Source organism: Zalophus californianus, chromosome 16 (assembly GCF_009762305.2).
Source record: "Zalophus californianus isolate mZalCal1 chromosome 16, mZalCal1.pri.v2, whole genome shotgun sequence".
In the NCBI taxonomy this organism is placed as follows: Eukaryota; Metazoa; Chordata; class Mammalia; order Carnivora; family Otariidae; genus Zalophus; species Zalophus californianus.
In genome coordinates, this window is record NC_045610.1 from 43,203,977 (window position 1) to 43,225,603 (window position 21,627).

The 21,627-nt window shown below is 61.3% G+C and overlaps 1 protein-coding gene across 11 annotated transcripts; it reads left to right on the forward strand.

The window, feature by feature from the left end:
• The first annotated feature begins 322 nt into the window (after positions 1–322).
• On the forward strand, positions 323–20,394 carry ADAM11 (ADAM metallopeptidase domain 11). Of its 11 annotated transcripts, none has more exons than XM_027568262.2 (26): positions 323–433; positions 876–1,051; positions 9,184–9,260; positions 9,455–9,521; positions 10,544–10,629; positions 10,719–10,794; positions 11,208–11,274; positions 11,343–11,410; positions 11,775–11,849; positions 11,929–12,000; positions 12,199–12,365; positions 12,894–12,978; positions 13,088–13,178; positions 13,311–13,362; positions 13,863–13,962; positions 14,043–14,114; positions 14,224–14,316; positions 14,697–14,777; positions 15,321–15,371; positions 15,696–15,759; positions 15,992–16,091; positions 16,315–16,434; positions 16,785–16,899; positions 16,987–17,077; positions 17,733–17,750; positions 18,264–20,394. In XM_027568262.2, the coding sequence occupies exons 1-26, from the start codon at positions 367–369 to the stop codon at positions 18,686–18,688; spliced, it is 2,556 nt and encodes an 851-aa protein (XP_027424063.1). In that variant the 5' UTR covers positions 323–366; the 3' UTR covers positions 18,689–20,394. The 11 variants fall into 11 exon arrangements, with proteins under 11 accessions (XP_027424063.1, XP_027424065.1, XP_027424069.1 ...); XM_027568264.2 differs by lacking the exon at positions 18,264–20,394 and adding an exon at positions 16,527–16,695 and having other exon boundaries at positions 17,733–18,065; XM_035724775.1 differs by lacking the exon at positions 323–433 and adding an exon at positions 16,527–16,695 and having other exon boundaries at positions 611–1,051; positions 18,264–18,439.
• The last annotated feature ends 1,233 nt before the right edge of the window (positions 20,395–21,627 follow it).

The window sequence follows — 21,627 nt, forward strand, 5'->3', positions numbered from 1 at the left end:
TGCGGAGGGGGCCCGAGGAGCCGCGGGCAGGCGGGTCTCCGGGCGGCGCCTCTTTTGTCCTCCCGTCGCGGCGGCCCCGGCCCTGCCCTGCCCGGCTTGGCTGGGGGGGCGGGGGGGAGCCGGGGGCGGGCCCTGGGCTCACGTGCTCGCCGCTCGGCTCTTAACCCGGCCCGCCGCCCCGCCGGGATGGCCGCGGCCGGAGCGCGCTGAGCCGGGCGCCCGCCCCGCCGCCGCCGCCGTCAGCCTCGCCCCGCGCCCGGCCGGCGCCCCCGCCCCGCGCCTCCCGCAGCCGCGCCTCCCCCCGCCCGCGCCGCGCCGAGCCGCTCGCAGCCGCAGCCCCCGGAGCCGGAGGATTATGAGCGAGCCATGAGGCGGCTGCGGCGCTGGGCGTTCGCGGCGCTCCTGCTGCTGCTCCCGCTGCTCCCCCCGCCGGGTGAGTGCCCCCGGTCCCGCCGCCCCCGGCCCCCGCCCCGGCTTTTGCGGCGCTTTCTGCTGCAGCCACATTTTCCTGCAGTGCTCGGGGTGACAGCAGGTCCGAGCGCGGGGGGGGGGGAGGAGGGAGAGCGCGTGCACCCACCTGTCCCCATCTGGCCCGCCCCACCGCGGCCAGTCCCCTGCCGCCGGCCGGCGGACTCTGCAGGTCTCTGCGGGTTGCGGGGGGGGGGCAGTCGTGACGGGCCGGCGGAAGGGAAGCTCCTGGCCCCCTCCCCATCGGGCTCTTCCCTCTGCAGGGGAGCAGATCCTCCCGCCCAGATCCCCCTCTCCCAGGGCTCCAAGGGCCACACCAGAGCAGGGGATGAGGTGTGCTCACCCCAGTCCCAAGTCTCCTGCCCCTCTGTGGGCAGCCGCCTGCAGCTCTGGCCTTGTCTCCCCAGGTCTTGGGACCCGGGGTCCCTTCGGAGCTCTGCGCTGGCGGGTCTCACCCCAGCTGGGGCGTCCGGGAGGCCCTGAGGTCACAGAGCCCAGCCGTCTGGTGGGGGAGAGCTCTGGGGGAGAGGTCCGAAAGCAGCAGTTGGACACCAGGGTCCGCCAGGAGCCACCAGGGGGCCCGGTGAGTGGGGTTGGGTGGTGAGGCCAGGGGGCTGAAGCAGGCCTGGAGCCCAAGGAAGGCCACCGGGCTGCCAGGGTTTGGGTCCCCCCACCCTACCCCACACGCTGGCTCCTGCAGCTTCTCCTGCACAATGGGCTACCCACCTGATGGGTGCTGGAGCCCACTAGTGGGGAGCCCTGGCCCCACTCCAGGCCCCCCCTCCAATCATCATGGGGATCCCCTGCCCTCCGTGGACCCTGAATGCCCAGGACTCATGCAGCCTCGGGTCAGCCTTCCACCCACCCCCACTCCCCTCCTGCCAAAGCAAGTGGTTCTACCTCAAATGGGGCTTGGCGGGGGGCAGTAGGGGACCGGGAGAGGCCGCTAAGAGCCCAGGCACCGATTAGGTAGGGCTCCTGTTTCTCCTCACAGCCACCCTCAGCGGGCTTTCTTGGAACGGCTCAGTGCTTTCTCCTGCCTCAGTTTCCCTCTGTGCACTGATAGGCTTGTCTTTCTTCCTGTCCTTGCTGAGGATGGAGTCCTGGAAAAAGGTTGGAGGCCCCAAGCTCACCCACAAATGCCAGCTCCATCTGCCCCATTCCCCCCCCACCCCATCCCTTTCAGCTGCCAGGCCCCTCCTGCCTCCCAAAGGAAGGTTAGGAATGAAGGAGATTAATTGCAATTAATAATTAATTAATATCATGTGAATAATAATTACCCAGATGGAATATTCAGCACTCCTCGGCTCTCCAGGAGCTGGAAGCTGAAAGTTAGCCAGGCCAACAGTGGGGGCGGGGGGGAGCGGAGGGAGGGATGGTGAAGGCCTGGCAGAAATAGGAGGTGTAGAGGAGAGACTCAGAGGAGGGGTACAGCGGAGGTCTGGGAAGTTTTGGCAGCTGGGAATGGTGGGAGGTAAATTGGGCTGGGCAGAGAGAGGAAGGAGGGAAACGGACATCTGTCAGACTGGCATCTGGCCCTGCCTAATGTACTTGGTTAAAAGCCCTTAGGGGGGGTGGAGGGGTTTGTGGGGGGGCTCAGGGGGGATACTCGGGAAATGGAATGGAGCAGGAAGGCAGCATGCATAATAGATGGACCATCACTCAAGGCAGGGAGGGGGAGGGGCTGCTTAATGGTCCCAGGCAGGCAGGCCTGGGTGGGGGTGGGGGGGGATGGGGTGGCAGTGGGGCAGGGGTGAGAGGAAAGGGGTTGGAGGCTGCCTTCAGTGTCTGTCCAGGCTCCTTGGGAGGTGGGAGATGGGCCATAGGATGGTCCCAAGGCCAGGAATGGGGTGTCCTGGCTGGGTTTGGTCCTTGGTCCAGCTTTCTTCCTTGGGGTCACCCCCCAAGAGCTGTGCACCCCAAGCCTGTGTTGGCTGGGAGTTGACTGCCCAGCCTGATGCTGGGGCCCCTGGTAGGTGCTTCAGGGGAGGTCCAGATGGAGGATGGGGTGGTGCCGTGGTGTGGTCAGAGGACAGTGCAGGCGGAAGGTGTGGGGGCCAGGTAAGGATGAAGAATGGAGTGCTTCCTCAGCCTAGTCCTTCCTGAAGGGAGAGTGGGGGGGGGGGTCCCGGGCTATGGTGGAACCTGGGACTGTGTTGGGGGGGGACCAGAACGGGTGTAGCTGGACTTGATGAGTTGGGTATGCAGACGACAAGTGTCGTTCTGCTGTGTGATGTGTGTGAGCGACCAAGTCTGAATGTGCCCAACGGGGTGTCTGAGGGGGTGAGGGTAGGAGTGGAGGGTTCGTGGATCTGTGGGGCAGTGGTCACCTCCAGTGGGGGCCTCTCCAGCATTGAGCCTTTCTAGGGACCTCCCCGCAGCCTCCCCAGGGGACATACTTGTAGCCCTGCCTCACCTGTACCTCAGTCTCCCCTGAGGTGGATTTCTCACAACTCCATAAGGAAGGTGACTTTTGCCTGCCCATTTTACAGATGAGCAAACTGAGGCTCAGAGAGGTTGAGTAACTTGCTCAAAGTCAATCAGATCTCAAGCAGCGGAATGAATCTCTCCAAGACCAGGTGCTTCTCACTGCACCATTCTGCCTCCAGGGACTCTCCATTTTGGCACCAGGGCAGTGCCACCCAGCAAGATGGAAGAAGGCCGAGGGAGACAAAGAGACATGTCCAGAATAGTTTCCCCTGACCGGAAGGAGACATTGCAACCCTCTACTCCCACCTGGCATTTCTCCCTGAGGCATTTCTGGCGTTGGACCGTCGGGGCTGATGACGGAGCCCGTGCAGCACTGAGCCCGGGTCCCCACAGGAAGTGCCACACCCTGGCACTGTTGGGCTCAGGGCAAAATTATTGCATCGGCTTGGGGCCTCAGGCCCAGCGAGGTTTTGGGGCAGCAGCAAGATCTCTATTTGCTGTGGGTCAGGTGGCGAGTCTGGGGGAGCACTCTGGCCGGCAGGACTAGGGTGGGGGGGCTTTGGGTGCTCACCTGCTCTGGCCTGGTCACATCACCTGTCTGAGGCCTAGCTTCCTGATCCCTAAAATCGGGATGATGATAATATTCATCTCAGCCTCATCCACCTCCCGGAGGTAGTGATAGGAAAGGTTTTTGTGTGCTGAGGGCTCCTGGCTTTTGTGGGGAAGGGAGGGCGGGGGTGCGGGGGTGGAAGGTGGCCGGGAAGGAATTAGAAGCTAGAGAAATGACAATTTACTGGGCCCTTACTGGGGCAGTGTTATGCCTTTCCACGTACTGAGGTATGTAATGATCATCACAGCTGTAGGAGATGGGGCTGTTGTTATTCCTGTTGTACAGATGGGGAGACGGGCACAGAGAGGTGAAGTAACAAGCCAGGTCACACATCACTTAAGTAGTGGAATCAAGACTGAGGCCCAAGATTGATGCTCTGAGTGTGCCTGCCTCTCCCGCTCAGGGGTATAGTGAGTGAGGGGGGCCACGGGGGCCCCACTGCTCTCAACACCTCGCTTTTGTCCAGTTTGGAAGCAGGCTGGGCCTGAGGCCCAGAGAGGAGGGGGAGTTTCTGGAAGTGCAGAAACCTGTGATCAAAGGGAGCCTGAAGCTGAAGATTGAGACAGAACAAGCAGGGCCACCATGGGCAGTTGGCCTGGTTGTTCACTGCACAAGAGTGCCCGGGCAAGTGGACTGAATGAAATCTGTGGGCTCATGAGGCTACATGTTTCTGAGGGGAACCTTTTTCTAATCCACACAGAGCTGCTGTGTGGGTCATATCTGCCCCCTAGGGAAACCCAGACTCCTTCAGAACCAAGACAAGGGCAAGATGTGGGGAAGCAAACAATTGAGGGCGGAGAGGTTTCAGGCTCCAGGCCTAGGAGACAGACATACTAGAGCCAGCCGGAGGCGGGGGACCCCAGTCACTGGGCTGAGCTCCTATGAAAGCTGTCCAGACCAGCGTTTACTGGAAATGCTACCCCCGAAGCCCTCGGCGGGTTGGTGTTTTCTTGCTGTAGGGGTGGGGGCCAATCCGGCAAGGCTCAGTCCCCAGCCCTTACTAGATGGCAGTCCTCGGCAGGGAGCCACAGGGCCTTGGGCCTGGAGCCCTCATACCCCACTAGGGCCATGGCCAGGCTTGGTCTTTGCAGCCAAGGTTGCGGCTCTGTCCTGGGATTGGAGGTAGGAGATGGTTCCCGGGAGGGGGCTGATGGCTGGAAGTCGCCCCTGGGACTTGTGCTGGCCAGCCCCGCCCCCCACCCCCCCGCCCCGCCCCGCCCCGCCCCGCCCCGGCTTGCTCTGCAAAGGTGAGGGCTGTGAACTGAGCCCCGGCATGAGACTAAGCTTGGGTCTGAAAGGCTTTGGGGGTGGCGGTGGGGGGAGCAGCCTTGGCGGCTCCTGGTTCTGCTGCCTCTGAATCCCACCTTCCTCACCCATAAAAGGGGCTAAGAGTCGTCTCCATCTCGCCAGGCTGCTTGGAGGATCAGAGGCGATGATGTTTGTCAGGTGTCCTGCCTAGGATCTGGCAAGAACAGATGTTCAACATCTGTGAGGCCTGCCCTTGCTCCCGAGTGTTCGGGGCGGGGTGTGGGCAGCTGGACTAGCGTGAGGGCTGGTGTCCGAGACAGAAGCCTGGGCATTTGGGGGTTACCTGTCAGGCTCCGGGTGGTGCTGGTGGGAGTGGGGACAACGCGGCAGGAGTCTTGAGTCCTCCCCAGACTCTGGCCTGTGGGCTTGGCCTTGCCTGATCACCCCCTCCTGGTTGCCTAGAGGGACCCAGTTGCCTAGAGTCTGTCCCCAGAAGGACTCATGACCCTCTAAGGAAGTGACTCTGTCCTCAAAATGTAGGTAAAATCCCATTATCAGAAATTTGTTCAACTGTTCTGTCTGGGATTCCCACAGTCCTGCTGATCAGTTGAGCCTCAGCACATCGTGGGCGACAGCTGCCGTGGGGAGGGGATGTCCCCCCCACCCAGGTGGGGCCCCTGCGTCTCTGGCTCCTTGCCATCTGCAGCCACCCAGCCCATGTGGTTCGGCTAGTTCCTCAAAGCCCTGCTCAGCGGGAACATTTACACTTTGTTCTTCAACTGTTATGATTATGATTACTAATCCTTGTGATAATAACACATTAAGAAGGGCTTCCATCTGACCCTCATGACAACCCCATCCTACCGATGGGGAAACTGAGGCTCAGGCCTTCTGATGCCTTTCCATTCAACATGAGTGTGGAGCCCCTGGGCAGGGGGGAAAAAATGGGCATGTTGTGTGCTCAGGGGACTAAAGGTGGCCGTGTGAAAAGTTGAATCAGTGATCAGAGATGTCCAGAGCTGAGGCCCTAGGAGAGGGGGGTTGAGGTGGGGTGACAGGCCAGCTCAGGAGTAGAGGGTCCACAGCACTCATGGGTTGGGGGGTGCGGGCTTTGCAGATGAGGGTGAGGAGGAGAAAGCCATGGGAGGAGACGGGGGTTCTGGTGGAGGGATTTGGGGTGACAGTTTGAAGGGCAGTGCTTGGACACTCAAATATACTGGAGCATCTGAGAACCCCCGAGACCCTCAGTCTCTCCCTTCCCAAGTCTGTGATTCTGTGGGTCTAGGCTGGAGGCCTGGCGTCTGCATTTGTGATTCGGGGACTTCAGTGGGATTTTTGCCTCCTTCCTTCTGCCCCCTGAATCTGGCTGAGCCTGACACGGGGCATAAGCCCAAGCCGAGGGATGGACGGGCTGGTAACAAGGGAGCCACAGGGAGGGCAGTCACCGAAGCCAGGTGGCCGAGCTGCTGTGGCAGACATGAACCCCAGCCCCCCCAGGCTGAGATCTGACCCCGCACCTCCCCAGTGTGGCCCTGGGCCAGTCACCTCCAAGTGTCTCTCCCTGAGCCTTGGCCTGCCATTTGTAAAATGAGCACCAGACGACCTGGGCGGGTTGGGATCAAATGAGCCAGGGCACGTGAGAGCCGGATGGCCGGGGAGTGAGAGGCAAGAGCAGGGCACGGGGTCGAGGCCCGGCCGGCCAGTCACCAGCAGCGCTGAGCTGGGCACGGAGGAGGGCGGGCGGGTGGCAGGGGACAGAAGGGGCTCCCAGGGGAGGAACTGAGGGAGAATGGAAGAGGTCAGGGGCAGGTCAGGGGCAGGAGGCAGACCAAGTAAGGAGCTGTTGGGCTTTGATAGAACCCGGGCCTAAAGCTTGGCTGGGGGAGGGGGGGTGTCTTAGGAGTCTGGGGCCAGCAGGAGGTGCCTGGGGTACAGAGTTCCTGGGGACTGAGGTGGGCTTGCCTGATCTTTCACTTCCTGCAGACAGAGGTTGTCTCCATGTAGCCCCTGCCCAGCGTTCTGATTTCCTTCCCCTTCCTCTAGCACCTTTGGTGGCTCCCTAGCCCTCCCTGGGCTGTCTCCTCTCAGGCCCAGCCCCCAGCCCCAGCAGCTGCCCTTGCCCTTATCTGGCCTGGGCCCTGGGTCCTGCTGGGGAAGGGGCAGCCCAGCCCAGGGTAGGCCTGAGCAGGTGGGGAACAATGAGCCTGCGGGAGGTGGTGAGGACAGAAAGGACCCTAGTGTCTGCTCTTCCACCAGTCTGGGCTTTCCCCAGAGTGGGGGTCAGCTTGGTCTGCACAGAGATGGGGGAGGCCAGATGGGTGAGCTCGCTGACTTCCTGAGCGGTGGACATTCTACTAGCGCCAGGGCCGATGCTGCCAGAATTCTCCTGGCCCAAGACGACCCCCACCACACAAAGCCAACTTCACAGCCTTGCATCTATCTGGGCTCATCGTATACCATTTTCAGCGGGAAAATCTGAGGCTCAGAGAGGCTGCTGGCTCATCCCTGAAGCTGCACAGCCTGAGAGAATGGGCTTGGGCCAAGGGGCCTGGACGGGGGCCCGTAGGGGCAGAGATAGGGGCTTATCAGTGGGGGTGGGGGGGGGGGCAGAAAGAACAAGCGGATACAGACCTGAGGACAGGGGAGGGCACAGGTAGTTGGGGCAGGGATGGATGGGGAAGGCAGACACAGAGCAGACCCAGGAGGGGAGAGGGAGGGCAGGGATAGTCCAAGCCAAGGGCGTGGGGTGGGAGGGGTAGAGGTAGTCCAGGCCCGGGGGCAGGGAGAAAGCAGAGATGGGCCAGGCCGGGGCGGGAAGAGGAAAGCAGCGACTTCTTGTCCTTGATGTTCTATTTCAAATCTGATCGACGCTCTGGGGGCTTGGGATAGAGCTTGAGCTCAGTCAGCCTGGGGTGGGGTGAGTCAGTGTCCTTGGAGCTCAGAGGGCTGCCTACCCGGGCGCTGGCCCTTCACCCCCACCTCAACCCCCCTCTCCTAGGGCCTCTCATGGACACTTGGCCCTTTCTATCTTACTTCACCTTTGGGGTGAGAAGGCCTTGGAAGCTGATTCTGTAGGCTTGAATCCCAGCTGCACCACTTCTTAGCTGTGTGACTTTGAGCAAGTTAGTTAGCCTCTCTGTCCTTCAGGCTCCCCATCTGTCAGAGGAGGGTAGCAGTGGCTTCTATCCCACGGGCTCGTGTAGATCAGATATGATAATGCTTGTATTTAGAACAGTGCCTGGCACATAATAAGTACTCAGTAAAAATGAGAAATCTAGGTGGCTGATAAGAAAGCCAACTAGCACCAGGCTATGAGATTTCGTGACCTTGGGGCTCCCTTCCACCCTGCAGCCTAGGAGAAAAGCCTCACACCTGCATGGCCCGGTGGTAGGACCCTCAGCTGGGAGTCTGGGTTCCAGTCTTCTTAAATGGATAGGGGCGTGAAAAAGGCTCTAGTCCGTCTCAGGCCCTTGCTGTGCTTCCGGGTCTTTTGTGAGACCTGATGCTTGGAGTGGGGATGTGAGAGTCCCCCTCATCCCCGTAGCACAGACTCTCCTGCCCCTTCTCTGGAGGTCACTGTTCCTCCAGGCACACTAGCTTCAGGTCTGGAGTCCCCACTCCCCGCAGAAGCTGGGCGCCCAGACCTGGTAGGGCAGCCATCTTGCTCAGGCCTGGTACGTCGCCATGACAACCTGGAGCCTCCCAGCCCCACTGCAAAGGCCCCTCTGAAAAATTTATCAGGAAAACTTCCGTGTTTAAAAATTAACCATGGGATTGAAATATTAAAGATGAGCTGCTTTGGGCAAGGCTGAGGGCAATGGACTTGGGGGTGGAGGAGCCAAGTTCCCTCCTCCTGACAGGATGGCATCTGCCCATCACCTCAGCTTCCAGTTCCAACCCACGCTACCCTGTCTGTAGAGTCCGAGCCTCCTCCATCAATTGAGGCTGGGGCCAGGATGCAGGAAGGGAGGGGCCTGGTTTGCAGGGCCCGGGGGTCACACTGCACCCCCATCTCCAGTTTGCCCCTTTCCCATGGTACTTCTGGGGGGCTCTCTTTAGTCCACTTGAGGGCGGGGCTGGCCCTGCCAACAGCAGGGAGGGCCTGGCGTGAAGCAGTGGGCAGGCTGAACTGCCTTCCATCCCTGCTGCTCAGGTAGCCTGGCCCTAGGGGGTGCCAACACCAGAGAGGGTGGGCTGGCACCTGCCCCCTATGCTGCTCACCGAGCCCTGGCCCAGAGGGTGGCTGTGTGCCAGGATGCCTACTCCTGCCCCTGCCCCCAGGAAAGGAACAGGGTCTTGGAGGAAGATGAGCTCTTTCCCCCCAAATCAGTGGTCCCCTTAGCTGCTGGGCTGCTCCCCCCACCAGCGCTTGTCTTTGTCCTGAAGTTCCCCAGGTTGATTCCCCTCCGCCCTCCCCCCACCCCCAGCCTGTCCACCTGGCCCAAGTGAGTTTCGTCATCCCAGCCTTCAACTCAAACTTCACTCTGGACCTGGAGCTGAACCAGTGAGTGTGGCCTTGAGCCTGGAAGGAAGGGCAGCAGGCGGGTGGGCAAGGCATGGTCTTGACTTGGCTGGGTGGGGAGGCGGGGGCAGGGCTGGGGCAGGGGCCCTGGATCTGAGCTGAGGTGGGACCCAAGTCTGATCCAGCCCCAGCAGCGACCCCCCCTCCTTCCTCCTGCCCCGCTCTGTCTGTTTCAGTCACCTCCTCTCCTCGCAATATGTGGAGCGCCATTTTAGCCGGGAGGGGACAACCCAGCACAACACCGTGAGTGCCTTTGGAAGGGGACAGGGGAGACGGAATGAAGGGACAGGTGGTCATTGGAGATGGGGTCCAAGGTATACTCTATACTTGGGTGGGCCCAGCCCCTTGGGACCCTCCATCTCTCCCCACCATGGAGGCTCCAAGGGTTGGAGTCAGAGTGGCGTATTGAATGGCATGGAGCCTGAGCCCTTCACCCAGCTCCCAAGGTCTGACTCCCAGTCGGCCTCTCTGCCTGACATGGAGGCCTTCAAGGACCCTCCCTGCTCCCTGCCCAGACTTTTCTAGGAGGTGGCCGTTGGGGAAGTGCCCTTCTTCCTCAGCACCAAAGCCTTGGAAATTCCTGGCTGCCCGGGACACCAGGGTCCCAGCCCCAGAGGCCCAGGGGCTTGAGCAAAGATGAAGAAGTGTCTATAAATAGCCTCCTCCCCACCCCCCACCCCCCACCCAGCCGGTTCAGGAACTGGAGCACAAGTAATTCTGCAGGAGCAGGGAGTGGGGTGCTTGTCCCCTCTGACCCGAGAGCCCCGGCCAAGAGGACACATGCTGCTCACCGTTCCTCAGCCGCAGACCGTGTCCGCCTAGGCGGTGGTCTCTGTGAACACACTGTGTGTGCACTTGCGTGTGCTGGGGCTGAGTCCACAGCTTTCATCTGATTAAGTGCGCTCCTCAGTGTAAGTGCTTAGAGCCGTGCCTGGCCCCCGAGTGCTAGCTCTCCTCAGAGGAGTCTATGAACTAGGCACCAGCGCGCCCCCCCCCCCGCCACTGCAATGGCTAAGAACCACTGAGGTAGCCCAACTTCCTCATCTTGTAGGTGCGGTGAAGGGGGCCCAGGGAGGACTAGGCACCCGCCCAGGTGAAAGAGCAAATGAGGAGCACATCCAGAGTAGGACCAGGCTCCGGATCCCCAGGTGTACCCAGGGACCATGGCCAGCCGCACACCCAGCAGCCGCGGGGCCCCTCCCTGCTCCTCCTGCCTTCACACCAGGGCTGGGGGCATGTCTGCTCATGTTCTGCTCCTCCTCCAGGGGGCCGGGGATCACTGCTACTACCAGGGGAAGCTCCGGGGGAACCCCCAATCCTTTGCTGCCCTGTCCACCTGCCAGGGGCTGCAGTGAGTACAGGCAGGGGCTGGGAGAAGGGGAAGAGCCTTTGTCCCTGGCTTGGGGATGCAGGTGGGGACCTGCGCCTCTCTCTCTGCAGTGGGGTCTTCTCTGATGGGAACTTCACCTACATCTTGGAGCCCCGCGAGATGGCCAGGACTCAGGAACCCCCACAGGTGAGCCCCTCACAGTCCCCTCTGACAGCCCTGCTGCGCACGCACACCCTCCGTGGCTTGTCCCAATGGCTGTCGCTGCCTCCTCCCTTGGTGACCTCAGCCTTACTGCCCTCCTCAGTCACCCCAGCTCTGGTTCCCTCCCCCTGTGCCCTCAGCTCCAATGTCCCCTCTGTCCCCCAAGTAACCTCCCATCGGGCTCCAGTGTCCTTTGCCCCTATCTCTCAGGGCGCCCCCAGGTCTTGACCCCGGAATCTGAGCATCTGGGAGATCAGATCCGACATGGGAGCTCTGGCCAGTTCTGGGTCACCCTGGGGTGGGGTGGGGGGGAGGGCTGGAGCTGTCCCCCATCTGGGCTCAGGAGCAGACCTGGTCGGCCCCCCCCCCCGCCAAAAACTAATTCCCCCTCATTTCAGGGACCCCTTCCCCACCTCATTTACCGGACCCCTCTCCTCCCAGTCCCCCTCGGATGCAGGGAACCAGGTAAGGGAGGGAAAGTGGGGCTGGGGAGGGGGCCGGCTGTGCTCCCCTCACCTGGCCCCTCCCCCCAGGCTGCCTATTTGCTGCCCCTGCTCATTCTGCTCCTGTGAACCGGCCGAGGCTGAGAAGGAAAAGGCAGGTACGGGGGCCCGCACAGACCTCGGGCTGCGGAGACCTCGGGCTGTGGTCCAGAGCAGAAGGACACCCCATCCATGACGGGGGCAAAGGAGGGCTCAGACTGATGTGGCTGGGGGCCAGGGTACCACGCCTGAGAGGAAGCCCCCCACCCCATTTCCTAACACCCGTGTCTGCACCCGCCCGAATTATGGACAAACTGAGGCTGACTGCCCTCGTACCAAAGGCTGGGGAGGGGGGGGGAACCCCACCAGTGGGGGGACCAGCATTATCCCTGACTGGAGTTCAGCACCCCTGAGTCTGCCCATGGCTTGGCCCCGACGCCAGGCCTGGAGGGGACTGATCCCTAGTGCCCACCCACCGCCCAGGTCCGCCGGGGCCACCCTACCGTGCACAGTGAGACCAAGTACGTGGAGCTGATCGTGGTCAACGACCACCAGCTGGTAAGTTCCCAGCCTGGGGGCAATTCTGGGAGGGGGGCCCAAAGCTGCCTGGCCCTCCACCCACTCTCTTTCCTCCCAGTTTGAGCAGATGCGCCAGTCGGTGGTCCTCACCAGCAACTTTGCCAAGTCCGTTGTGAACCTGGCAGATGTGGTGAGCCACCCCACTTCCCTTCCCTCTCCTCCCTCGCCACTGGCCCGCCGCACACATGCTTGGGGTGAACTCGGCAGGGCCCTATCAGCCTCTGATCCCCACTTCCTGAAGAGACAGACTGAGGCCCTCCTCCAGCCCTGTGCCCCCACCCTCTCCTACCCTCCAGCCCCACCCTTACCTTCTTCCCCCCGGGCCCAGATGTACAAGGAGCAGCTCAATACCCGCATTGTGCTGGTTGCCATGGAAACGTGGGCAGATGGGGACAAGATCCAGGTGCAGGATGACCTCCTGGAGACCCTGGCCCAGCTCATGGTCTATCGGCGGGAGGGCCTGCCTGAGCCCAGTGATGCCACCCATCTCTTCTCGTGAGTCCCCGCCCCACACGTCCTGTCAGGCTCTGCTGCTTGCTGCCGCACGCAGGGTTGCCGGATGCTCGCTTGGCGCCAGGGGCTCCCGCAGGGTCTGGGACCTGGGCTCACCTTGCACCAGCCCCCCAGCCACTTGCCATAGGCTGGGCATCTTCCCCTGTATCTTAGGCTGATGCCTCTTTTTCCGGTCCCCACTGATCTTCCTCTGCCTGTCAGCTCCCCTTTTGTCCCCTCTTCTCCTGTCAAACTGTCCCAGCATCCCTTCCTCAGGGACTCAGTGCTCGGATAGAAGGAAAGAAATCTGCAGTTAGAGATGATCTCATAGGAGCCTGTCATGTGGCTCATGGGCAAACAAACCCAAAGAGAGGAAGGGGTTTGCCGAGGTCACACAGGCTGACATGAGGACGGGCTCCCCTCCCTGAGGGAGGGCTCTAGTGTGCGAGGCTCCCCAGTCTGCCCCTCACAGCCTAGGGAAGCCACCGTGAGCAAGGCAGGGGTTTCTCCTGACAACCCTCTCCCTTCCAGGGGCAGGACTTTCCAGAGCACCAGTAGCGGGGCTGCCTACGTGGGGGGCATCTGCTCCTTGTCCAGGGGTGGAGGTGTGAATGAGGTGAGCTGTGTGGGGCATGGCTGGGATGGCGGTGGGCGTTAAAGGGAGAGGGGCTGTGAAGGGCACGAGGGATGTAGACATTTGTGTGCTCCATCTTCCTCACCCCAAGTATGACAACATGGGCGCCATGGCAGTGACCCTGGCCCAGACGCTGGGGCAGAACCTGGGCATGATGTGGAATAAACACCGGAGCTCCGCAGGTATCAAAGAAGACCCCATGTGGCCCCACAACCAGCCCAGACCCACTCCCAGCAGCTCTAGAAGTGAGGAGGGTGACTGTGGGAGGGGGGCAGTCCTCCACCCTCCCTTATATCCACCTGCTCACCTCTCAGGGGACTGCAAATGTCCAGACAACTGGCTGGGCTGCATCATGGAAGACACTGGGTGAGTTCTTGGGGACAAGCTAGGGGACGGTCTTGGGCGAGGGAGAACCATAGGGAGCACTGGGTGGCGGTGCTCAAGAGGCCCAGCTATCGGGCCCACTTAGGATTTCAAAAAGCCCAGTTTTCTGAGGACACTGCCCAAGGAGACCCACTTTCCCTAGCCAGACACAAACTGGCAGCCTGTAGTGTGCGCCGTGGCCACTGGGCGCCGCCAAAGCCTCGTGTGGAGGCACCTTCCCCCCTTAGCTCTCCAACCTCCCGCTCTGAGCCGTCCTGAGGTTTCGGGAAGGGGACAGGAGCAACGTCCGCTGCCCACTTCCGCTTGATGGGCAGGCAGGAGGATGACCGTGCCCTCTCCTGGCACGGAGATCCTCAGCCTCCTCGAGATGGTCACCGAGTCCCCCCGTGCACCCCATCCCCAGTCTTGAGAAGGGGCGAGAGTGGGCTGGAGGGGAGGGCGTGGCGGGGACTCAGCGGCTCCGTCCCCTGCCCCTCGCCCAGGTTCTACCTGCCCCGCAAGTTCTCGCGCTGCAGTATCGACGAGTACAACCAGTTTCTGCAGGAGGGAGGCGGGAGCTGTCTCTTCAACAAGCCCCTCAAGGTACCAGCCCCAGGGCGGGGATATGGGAGCGAGGCTTGGGCAAGGTCCCGGCCAGACTCCGACACCCCTTCCCCGTCCAGCTCCTGGACCCGCCTGAGTGTGGGAACGGCTTCGTGGAGGCGGGGGAGGAGTGCGACTGTGGCTCGGTGCAGGTGAGAGACTGGTGCGGCGCCAGGTGCGGGACGGGGCGCGCCAGAGAAGGTCTGGGTGGGGAAGGTCAGGGCTTACCCACCTTCCTCCCCTTGTGCCCGCGTCCCTCAGGAGTGCAGCCGTGCGGGCGGGAATTGCTGCAAGAAATGCACCCTGACTCACGACGCCATGTGCAGCGACGGACTCTGCTGTCGCCGCTGCAAGGTGAGGGGCACCTACCGCCGGGGCGGGATGGAGGCGGCACCAGGAGGGACCAGGCTGCGGACAGGACAGCCGGATAAGGGACCGGACTCAGGGAGGAGGAGCCGCTGGAGGCGGGGCAAATGCGGGGGCGGGACTTGAGGCGAAGAAAGCGCCAATGGAGAGGGAGAAGGGCGGGCGTGCGCCCCCAAGGGCCTGTTGAGAGCGGGGCTACGAGGAGCGGGGCGGGGCACCCACCCAGAGGCGGTGGGAGGGGCGGAACCGTGAGCCGGCCTGGGGGCGGTGCTGACTGGGCTGGGAGCGGCCGGGGGGCGGGGCCTCGGGGAAGGCGGGCGCGGAGTCCGGGGCCCTGGTCTGAGCCGCGAAACGCATCCCCTTCCTAGTACGAGCCGCGGGGTGTGTCCTGTCGAGAGGCCGTGAACGAGTGCGACATCGCGGAGACCTGCACCGGGGACTCGAGCCAGGTACGTCCAGTCCAGCCGCCCTAAGGGTCCCAGTGGGAGGCAACCCCTATCCTTATAGGTTTGGCTCCGCGGGGCTGTTGTTATCTGCGCCCCTCCGCTCCGCTGCTGGCGTTGCCGCTGCTGGTCAGCCTCATTTTCTTCGCCTGTGAAACGGGTTCTCCATGCCTCCTGGTTTTGCTCCTTCCATCATTAAATCAGCATAGTCTGGCTGGGGTTCCAAGGGCCTGGCACGGGGTTGGTGTGTGCTCAAGATCAGAGTGTATAACAGTATTAGTTAACATGTCTTAAGTTCTCATTACGTGCCAGGTATTTAGTTCCATTAAGTTCTCCCAGCCCTGTGAAGTAGTCACAGGAAACAGGGAGACTGGAGAGGCTATGGGACTTGCCAATTTGTGTGGTCTGAGTTCTGAGCCAGACCTCTTGTTCCTGACTTGGAAGAGCTCTGTACTACTATGAGCCCGTTGAGGGGGCCTTTGACACCCCTTCATTCTTCAACTCTCAGTCCTAGGGCTGCTCTGTTCAGCCCAGTCCCTCTGTCCACAGTGTCCCCCTAACCTGCACAAGCTGGACGGTTACTACTGCGATCAGGAACAGGTATGCTGGGTTGGGGCCCTCCCCCTCGGGGCCTCTGGCTCAATACAGTCTTTTTTTTTTTTTAATAAAGATTTTATTTATTTATTTGACAGAGAGAGACACAGCGAGAGAGGGAACACAAGCAGGGGGAGTGGGAGAGGGAGAAGCAGGCTTCCCGCGGAGCAGGGAGCCCGATGCGGGGCTCGATCCCGGGACCCTGGGACCATGACCCCAGCCGAAGGCAGACGCTTAACGACTGAGCCACCCAGGCGCCCACAGTCTCTTGTTTTATATCCATTCCGACCACTCAGTGTCTCGGTCCCTTGTCTCCTGTTTGCTCCTTAGGGCCGCTGCTATGGAGGTCGCTGCAAAACCCGGGACCGGCAGTGCCAAGCCCTCTGGGGCCATGGTGAGTCTTTAGCTAGGAATGGGAGAGGGGACGACTCTGGAGGGCCCAGAATCAAGAGGCTGGGGAGGGGTAAGTTCTGGCTAAATATGCCCTCTACCGAGTGTGTGGCTGTCCAGAATCTCAGCGAACCCAGCTGGGTCGGGGGTCAGGCCAGAGTGTTGGAGGTGCAGGCCTGAGGTCCTGGGGCGGGTTCTGGGGTGAGTGGGTGACGGCTGGCATCATCTCCTTACAGCGGCCGCTGATCGCTTCTGCTATGAGAAGCTGAATGTGGAGGGGACAGAGCGTGGGAACTGTGGGCGCAAGGGGTCAGGCTGGGTCCAGTGCAATAAACAGTGAGTTGCCAAGGCTCCTGGTTGGCCTCCCCAGCTTTGGGACCCAGGAGGGTTTTTTTTTTTTCAGAGTTGGGACAGCAGGTTCCTGGATGAGCCTGTGAGTCCCAGTGGAGAATATGTGAAAAATCAGGTGGTGGGGAGAGGGCAGATTCAAGTTCAGTAGTAGTAGCATTTGGGTTGGAGGTCAGACTTGGGGCTCACTGTCTCCACGCTGCCCCAACAGGGATGTGCTCTGTGGCTTCCTTCTCTGCGTCAACATCTCTGGAGCTCCTCGGATGGGGGACCTAGGGGGAGACATCAACAGTGTTACCTTCTACCACCAGGGCAAGGAGCTGGACTGCAGGTATGGGCTGAGACCTTGTCTGGGGAAGGGCGGGTTGCAGCCGTGATGGGGGTGGGTGGCAAGGGCTGAGGCTGGCTTCGCCGGTTCCCCAGGGGTGGCCACGTACAACTGGCTGATGGCTCCGACCTGAGTTACGTGGAGGATGGCACAGCCTGCGGGCCCAACATGCTGTGTCTGGATCATCGGTGCCTACCAGCCTCTACCTTCAACTTCAGCACCTGCCCTGGCAGTGGGGCGCGCCGGATCTGCTCCCACCATGGGGTGGGTGCCTGGAGGCCAGGGGTGCCGGGAGGGGCTCCCAGAGGGGACAGGGCCCCCGCTCACCTCTACCGGCCCCACCCCACCTCTAGGTCTGCAGCAACGAAGGCAAGTGCATCTGTCAGCCAGACTGGACAGGCAAAGACTGCAGCATTCACAACCCCCTGCCCACGTCTTCCCCCACGGGGGAGACGGAGAGATACAAGGGTGAGGCTGGAGCTGGCCGGGGTGGGGCTCTGTCTCCCCCCTTCTCCATGCCTGTCCCCGCCAACCAAGCCCTGCCCTCCTCGCCAGGTCCCAGCGGCACCAACATCATCATCGGCTCCATCGCAGGGGCTGTCCTGGTTGCAGCCATCGTCCTGGGAGGCACGGGCTGGGGATTTAAGTAAGAGACACACACACGGCCCCCCGTCCCTTGGCGTTCTTGGGGGGTGTCAGAACCCCAGACCGTTGAAGCTGAGGGGCCTCCCTGAGAAGTTAGCTAAATAAGCTCACACATCACAGTCGGAGTCAGTCAGCCACACGGTCTTGTTTTGCTCACATTTCCAAGAGATTAAAAAAACAAAACCAAAAACAGACGAACCAAAGACACCAAAAGATTTTACATTAACAATCCTGATTCCCAGCTTTTCTTGCAAAAGGAGAAGACTGGGCCTCAGTGCATCCCAGCACGGCCGTGGAGTAGAGCCCAGCAGGGGCTGCTGGAAACCGGCCGCGTCCTCTGTCCCTAGGCCCCACGTAGCCCACGGTGTTCTGTGGGCATCTGGGCCTGGGGCCCTCGAGCTGTTTTAACACCTGCACGGTGCAGAGGAGGGACCTGAGGCCCAGGGTCACTTGATGAGTTAGTTGCTGAGACAGGACTCAAACCCAGGCGTCTCTTCCTAGGCCCATCATTAGTGACCCGGTCCTGGGGACCCTGGCCCATCTCTGGGGCCAGGAGTCTCATGGGAGCCAGGAAGGCCCTCCCTGAGAGAAGGGCAAGGTCACCGATGGCTCCTTTTCCTTTCTTTCTCTGCCTGCCCTCTCCTTGGCTCCTGAAGAAACATCCGCCGGGGAAGGTACGACCCGACCCAGCAGGGGGCAGTGTGACGCCGGCCACGTCATCCCTCTCGCTGTCCCTGTCTCCTCCATCTCATTCGTCACCTCGCATTCTGTTGATGGGGAGCTGGGGGCTGCTTCCCCCACCCCTGCTGTCACTACAGGGGTGGGAGAGCCCTGTCCCGGGAAGGAAGTCCTCCGTCTGCCCTTGTCCCTTCCTCCCGCCCACCTGCCCCCACAGGCCTTGGTCCGTTTCCTCCTGCCCTTCCTATGGGCAGACCACCCCTGGCCAGGTGGGTCCTGGAGCTGTGTCCCCCCACAGCCCCTTCTCCCGGGAGGGGAGCCTACCTCTGCGTCCCATCTGTGTTGTCTTCCATGTCACCGCTGTCTGAACTTCCCACCAGATCCCCTCTCTGGGCAGCCTGTAACTTGCCGCCTCTAGGGCCTAGCACTGACCTCCCAGGGCCCGGCTCAGGGGCTCTCCCTCTGGGCCCTGCCTCACCTCCTCCCCTGATGCCCCCTCTCCGTTCCAGGTCCGGAGGGGCCTAAGTGCCACCCCCCTCCCTCCGAGCCTGGCGCCCACCGTCTCTCCGCCCTGAACCACGAGGCTGCCCCTGCCCAGCCACGGAGGGAGGCACCATGCAAATGTCTTCCAGGCCCAAGCCTTTCAACTCCTGGCCCCACGGGGGGCGGGAGGGGGCTTGGCGGGGAGGGGGGCTGTGGCCCTGCCCTTCACTCCACCAGGGTGGACCAGGCCTGGGGCATTCCCCTCATGGTCCCCCACCCCCCCCCATGCGGCTTTGGCCTCACCCACCAACTCTCCCTGTGTGAATGTAGCTTCCATCAACACGGATTGCCACAGCTCAAGGGTGGGGGGGGCGGTGAGAGGGATGCCCCCCAGTGGGCAGGGCCTGGACGGCCCCTCCTCAAAACCAGGCAGCTGGGACCAGGGTTTTAACTCTCTGGGACTTCGGGGGAGGGGGCTGACATCTACATTTTTTTTTTTTTTTTACTGAATCTTAACTGATGAATGTAACTTTGGGGGTGCTGGGGCGAGGGAAGTTATGGGGATATTTTGACATTTGTGGGAGGGACCGGAGGAACCAAGGCATGGCCATCCCCTGGGACCCTCCCCTGGGATGATCACACTCCAAGTCCTCTCATTGAACAGAGCCCTCCCCAAGCCAGGAAGGGGGAGGGCAGACTTGCGTGTCCCTCGGCCCAGCCCTGCTGACCTTGGAGAGAAGAATGAGTGCTGATTCAAACCAAAGCTGCCTGTTCTGTGCCCAAGGCCTAGGTTATGGGTACAATGACCACACATCCCAGATTGTCTTCAATTGCAAAATGACCACCCTGTTGTCCCTGCCAGGACACATGTATTTGGGAGTCTAGAAAATCCAGTCCCTGAAATAAAATGGCACCTTCCCCCCCTTTCAAGAAGGGTGATTCTGGGGCTGACTCAGGGTTTAGGTGCCCCCCCAGCACGGCCTAGGGGTCCCAGGCTGGGCCATCTTCCCAGGGAGGACTCTCCCAAGCAGGAAAGGCCAGGGGTGGCCCAGTGACTGGAGGGTTAGGAGTTTTGCCTGTGATGTACAAGAGGAGGTAAGAAAAAAGGCAGGTCTCAGACATGATCCTCAGCTTCTAGAAAAGTCCTCAAGGCCCTTTCAGACCCACTCTGCTCCTTACCCCCATTCCAGGGCTGAGTAGGAAGTTTACAGTTGTTCTCCCATTCCCTCCTCTGATCCCCACCGCAGCTGCGCCTGACGGGCGGGCTGAGGCCGAGCGGCGGGGTTCCTCAGTCCTGCCCCTTCCCTCCCTCATGACCCCTGGGACAGTGGAGCCTTGGCTCGACTGCTACAAACCAGCCGGCAAGGGCAAGATGAGGGTCAAGCTACCTTATGGATGAAAGCCACAAAGGAGCAGAGCCCCTTTCCCCAGGAATACCCCACCCAGACTCAGCAGGGGTTTCTGGACACCCCCAGGGCCTTTGAATGGCCTGTTTCATTCAGCCCCTCTGTTTCTGGGGGCATCTTTGAGGAGGAAATGGCTCCCTGTTTATCTGCACCACCCCTCAGGGCAAACTGGGGACTGAGACCCATTGACACCCTTTTGGGTGGCCGGATGCGGCTACAGTGGGGTCCTCAATACCGCGCTCCAGCTGGCACTGCCCAAGAGAAGGGGGTGGGTGGGGCGCCCCCTGGCCAGGCCTGCTCCACCAGCCCCACACGCTGCAGCGGGGGCAGGAGGGAAAGGGCTGGGTTGGGCACTGCTGCCGCGGTTCTTTAAGGCCGCCTTCGCCGATACACGTGCACACAGCTGGTGACGCATCTGGCACAAGCATTTGGATCCCCATCTCCGCACAAGTGTGAATACCTCTGCACATGCGGACAGGCTGCGTGTGCGCGAGCGTGGGGGCGGGCGTGAGGATGTGGAGGACTCCAGACTTCCTGGGACCAGTCCACCTGGCTCCCAGCTGTCTGCATCCTCCCGCCCCCCCACCTCCCCCCGCCCCCGGCAGCGCCCAGGGAGGAGTGTAGGCTGCACTGGCCCGGGTCTGGAAATGGCTCCATACAGCATCCTGTACATATGTCATCTGGGGCTCGGGGCAGGGAGGCAGGGACGAGAACATCAATTAAAGATCATGTCCTGGGGCTTCCATGGAGCTCACACCAACCTGCGTCTCCTTTCTGTAAATGACCGCACTGTGACTAGGGACCCTTCCCTGTCCTCCCCGGTCCTGGAGGGAACATGATGACTGCAGCGCTGGAGGTGGGAAGTAAGCACCCAGGACTGGGCGCTGGGACACTGGGACTAAGGGGTGTACTTTTCCGTTCCTGGCCAGGAAATACGCGCTGATGGGTGGAGGGCCAGCCCTTCCGCTCCCTCGTTCTCCTGGCAAAGATAAGTGCCTTCCTCTGGCTTTGGCAAAGCAGAAGGGGAGGTGAATAGAAAGCATCCTACTCAAAGGCGGGAGACCCAACTTCCCTTTTATGGTTACAGCCCGGAGAAGCCTCTCCTCGACTCCCAGGAGATTCCAGAAAGCTGGATAAAACCGCTAATCTGGTCCCAGGGCACCTGCTCTTAGGCCGGCAGAGAATTTGCTGTTTCTCATCTCTGCCCTCCCCCACCAGGCCCGGGGCAGGAAGGGACTGAGCTCGGCCAAGGCTCAGCGCCCCTCCCATGCCAGAGGAGCCTGTTCTTCCCATCTTCCCCTTCAGAGGCTTTGGGCCTGGAGGTATCTGGCTCAGGGGAAAGATAAGAGGGGCGGGGTGGAGGGGGGCGAGCATGAAAGCAAGGTAAACTAGAGATTAATGGGAGCAAGAAAGAGCCCCGGTCAAGGGCCTGGAGAGAATGAGACGCTGGAAGCTCCGGAATCGTAGCCCCATTCCCAAAGGGGTGGGTCTCCCAGGACCACCCTAGTTCACATGCAGAGAAAGCAGGACTCAGGGCAGTGCCAGCCTAGGTTCCTGGTGTGCGCCCTGTTCTGAGTCCCCCAGGATATCGGGAACACCCCCCCCCCCCATTCTTCCCACCCTGGCAGCCCAGGCAGCCCAGCCAGAATCCTCCAATCCACAGTCACTGCCTGCTATCTAGGCTTGCTGCATCTGCTCTGGGTGGGAAACCTTCTTAACTTTTCCCATTGCAGCTGCCTCTCCATTCTTCCTTCCTCGTGCCCACTCCTTCCTCACTTCTGGGTCTGTCCTGACCTTCAGACTCTGATGGGTCACACAGCTGAGCCTTAAGGGGGTAAAAAACGTGGCTTCTGGCGGAGGGCATGGGTGAGGCTTATCACAGGTGACTTGTGAAGGTCGGTGCTCAGTCACTCTTGACACCTGCTTCTCAGCCTCAGGCTGAACCCCGGAGCCCCAGGAGTTGGCTGTGTGAGTGCCCAGAGGA

Excerpts from the sequence above, each read along its gene's own strand:
- ADAM11 (XM_035724772.1), top strand. The coding sequence starts at position 797 with ATGAGGTGTGCTCACCCCAGTCCCAAGTCTCCTGCCCCTCTGTGGGCA. Across the intron at positions 12,366-12,893 it reads GATGCCACCCATCTCTTCTC|GGGCAGGACTTTCCAGAGCA; the intron begins GTGAGTCCCCGC and ends TCTCCCTTCCAG. Across the intron at positions 12,979-13,087 it reads GGGGTGGAGGTGTGAATGAG|TATGACAACATGGGCGCCAT; the intron begins GTGAGCTGTGTG and ends CCTCACCCCAAG.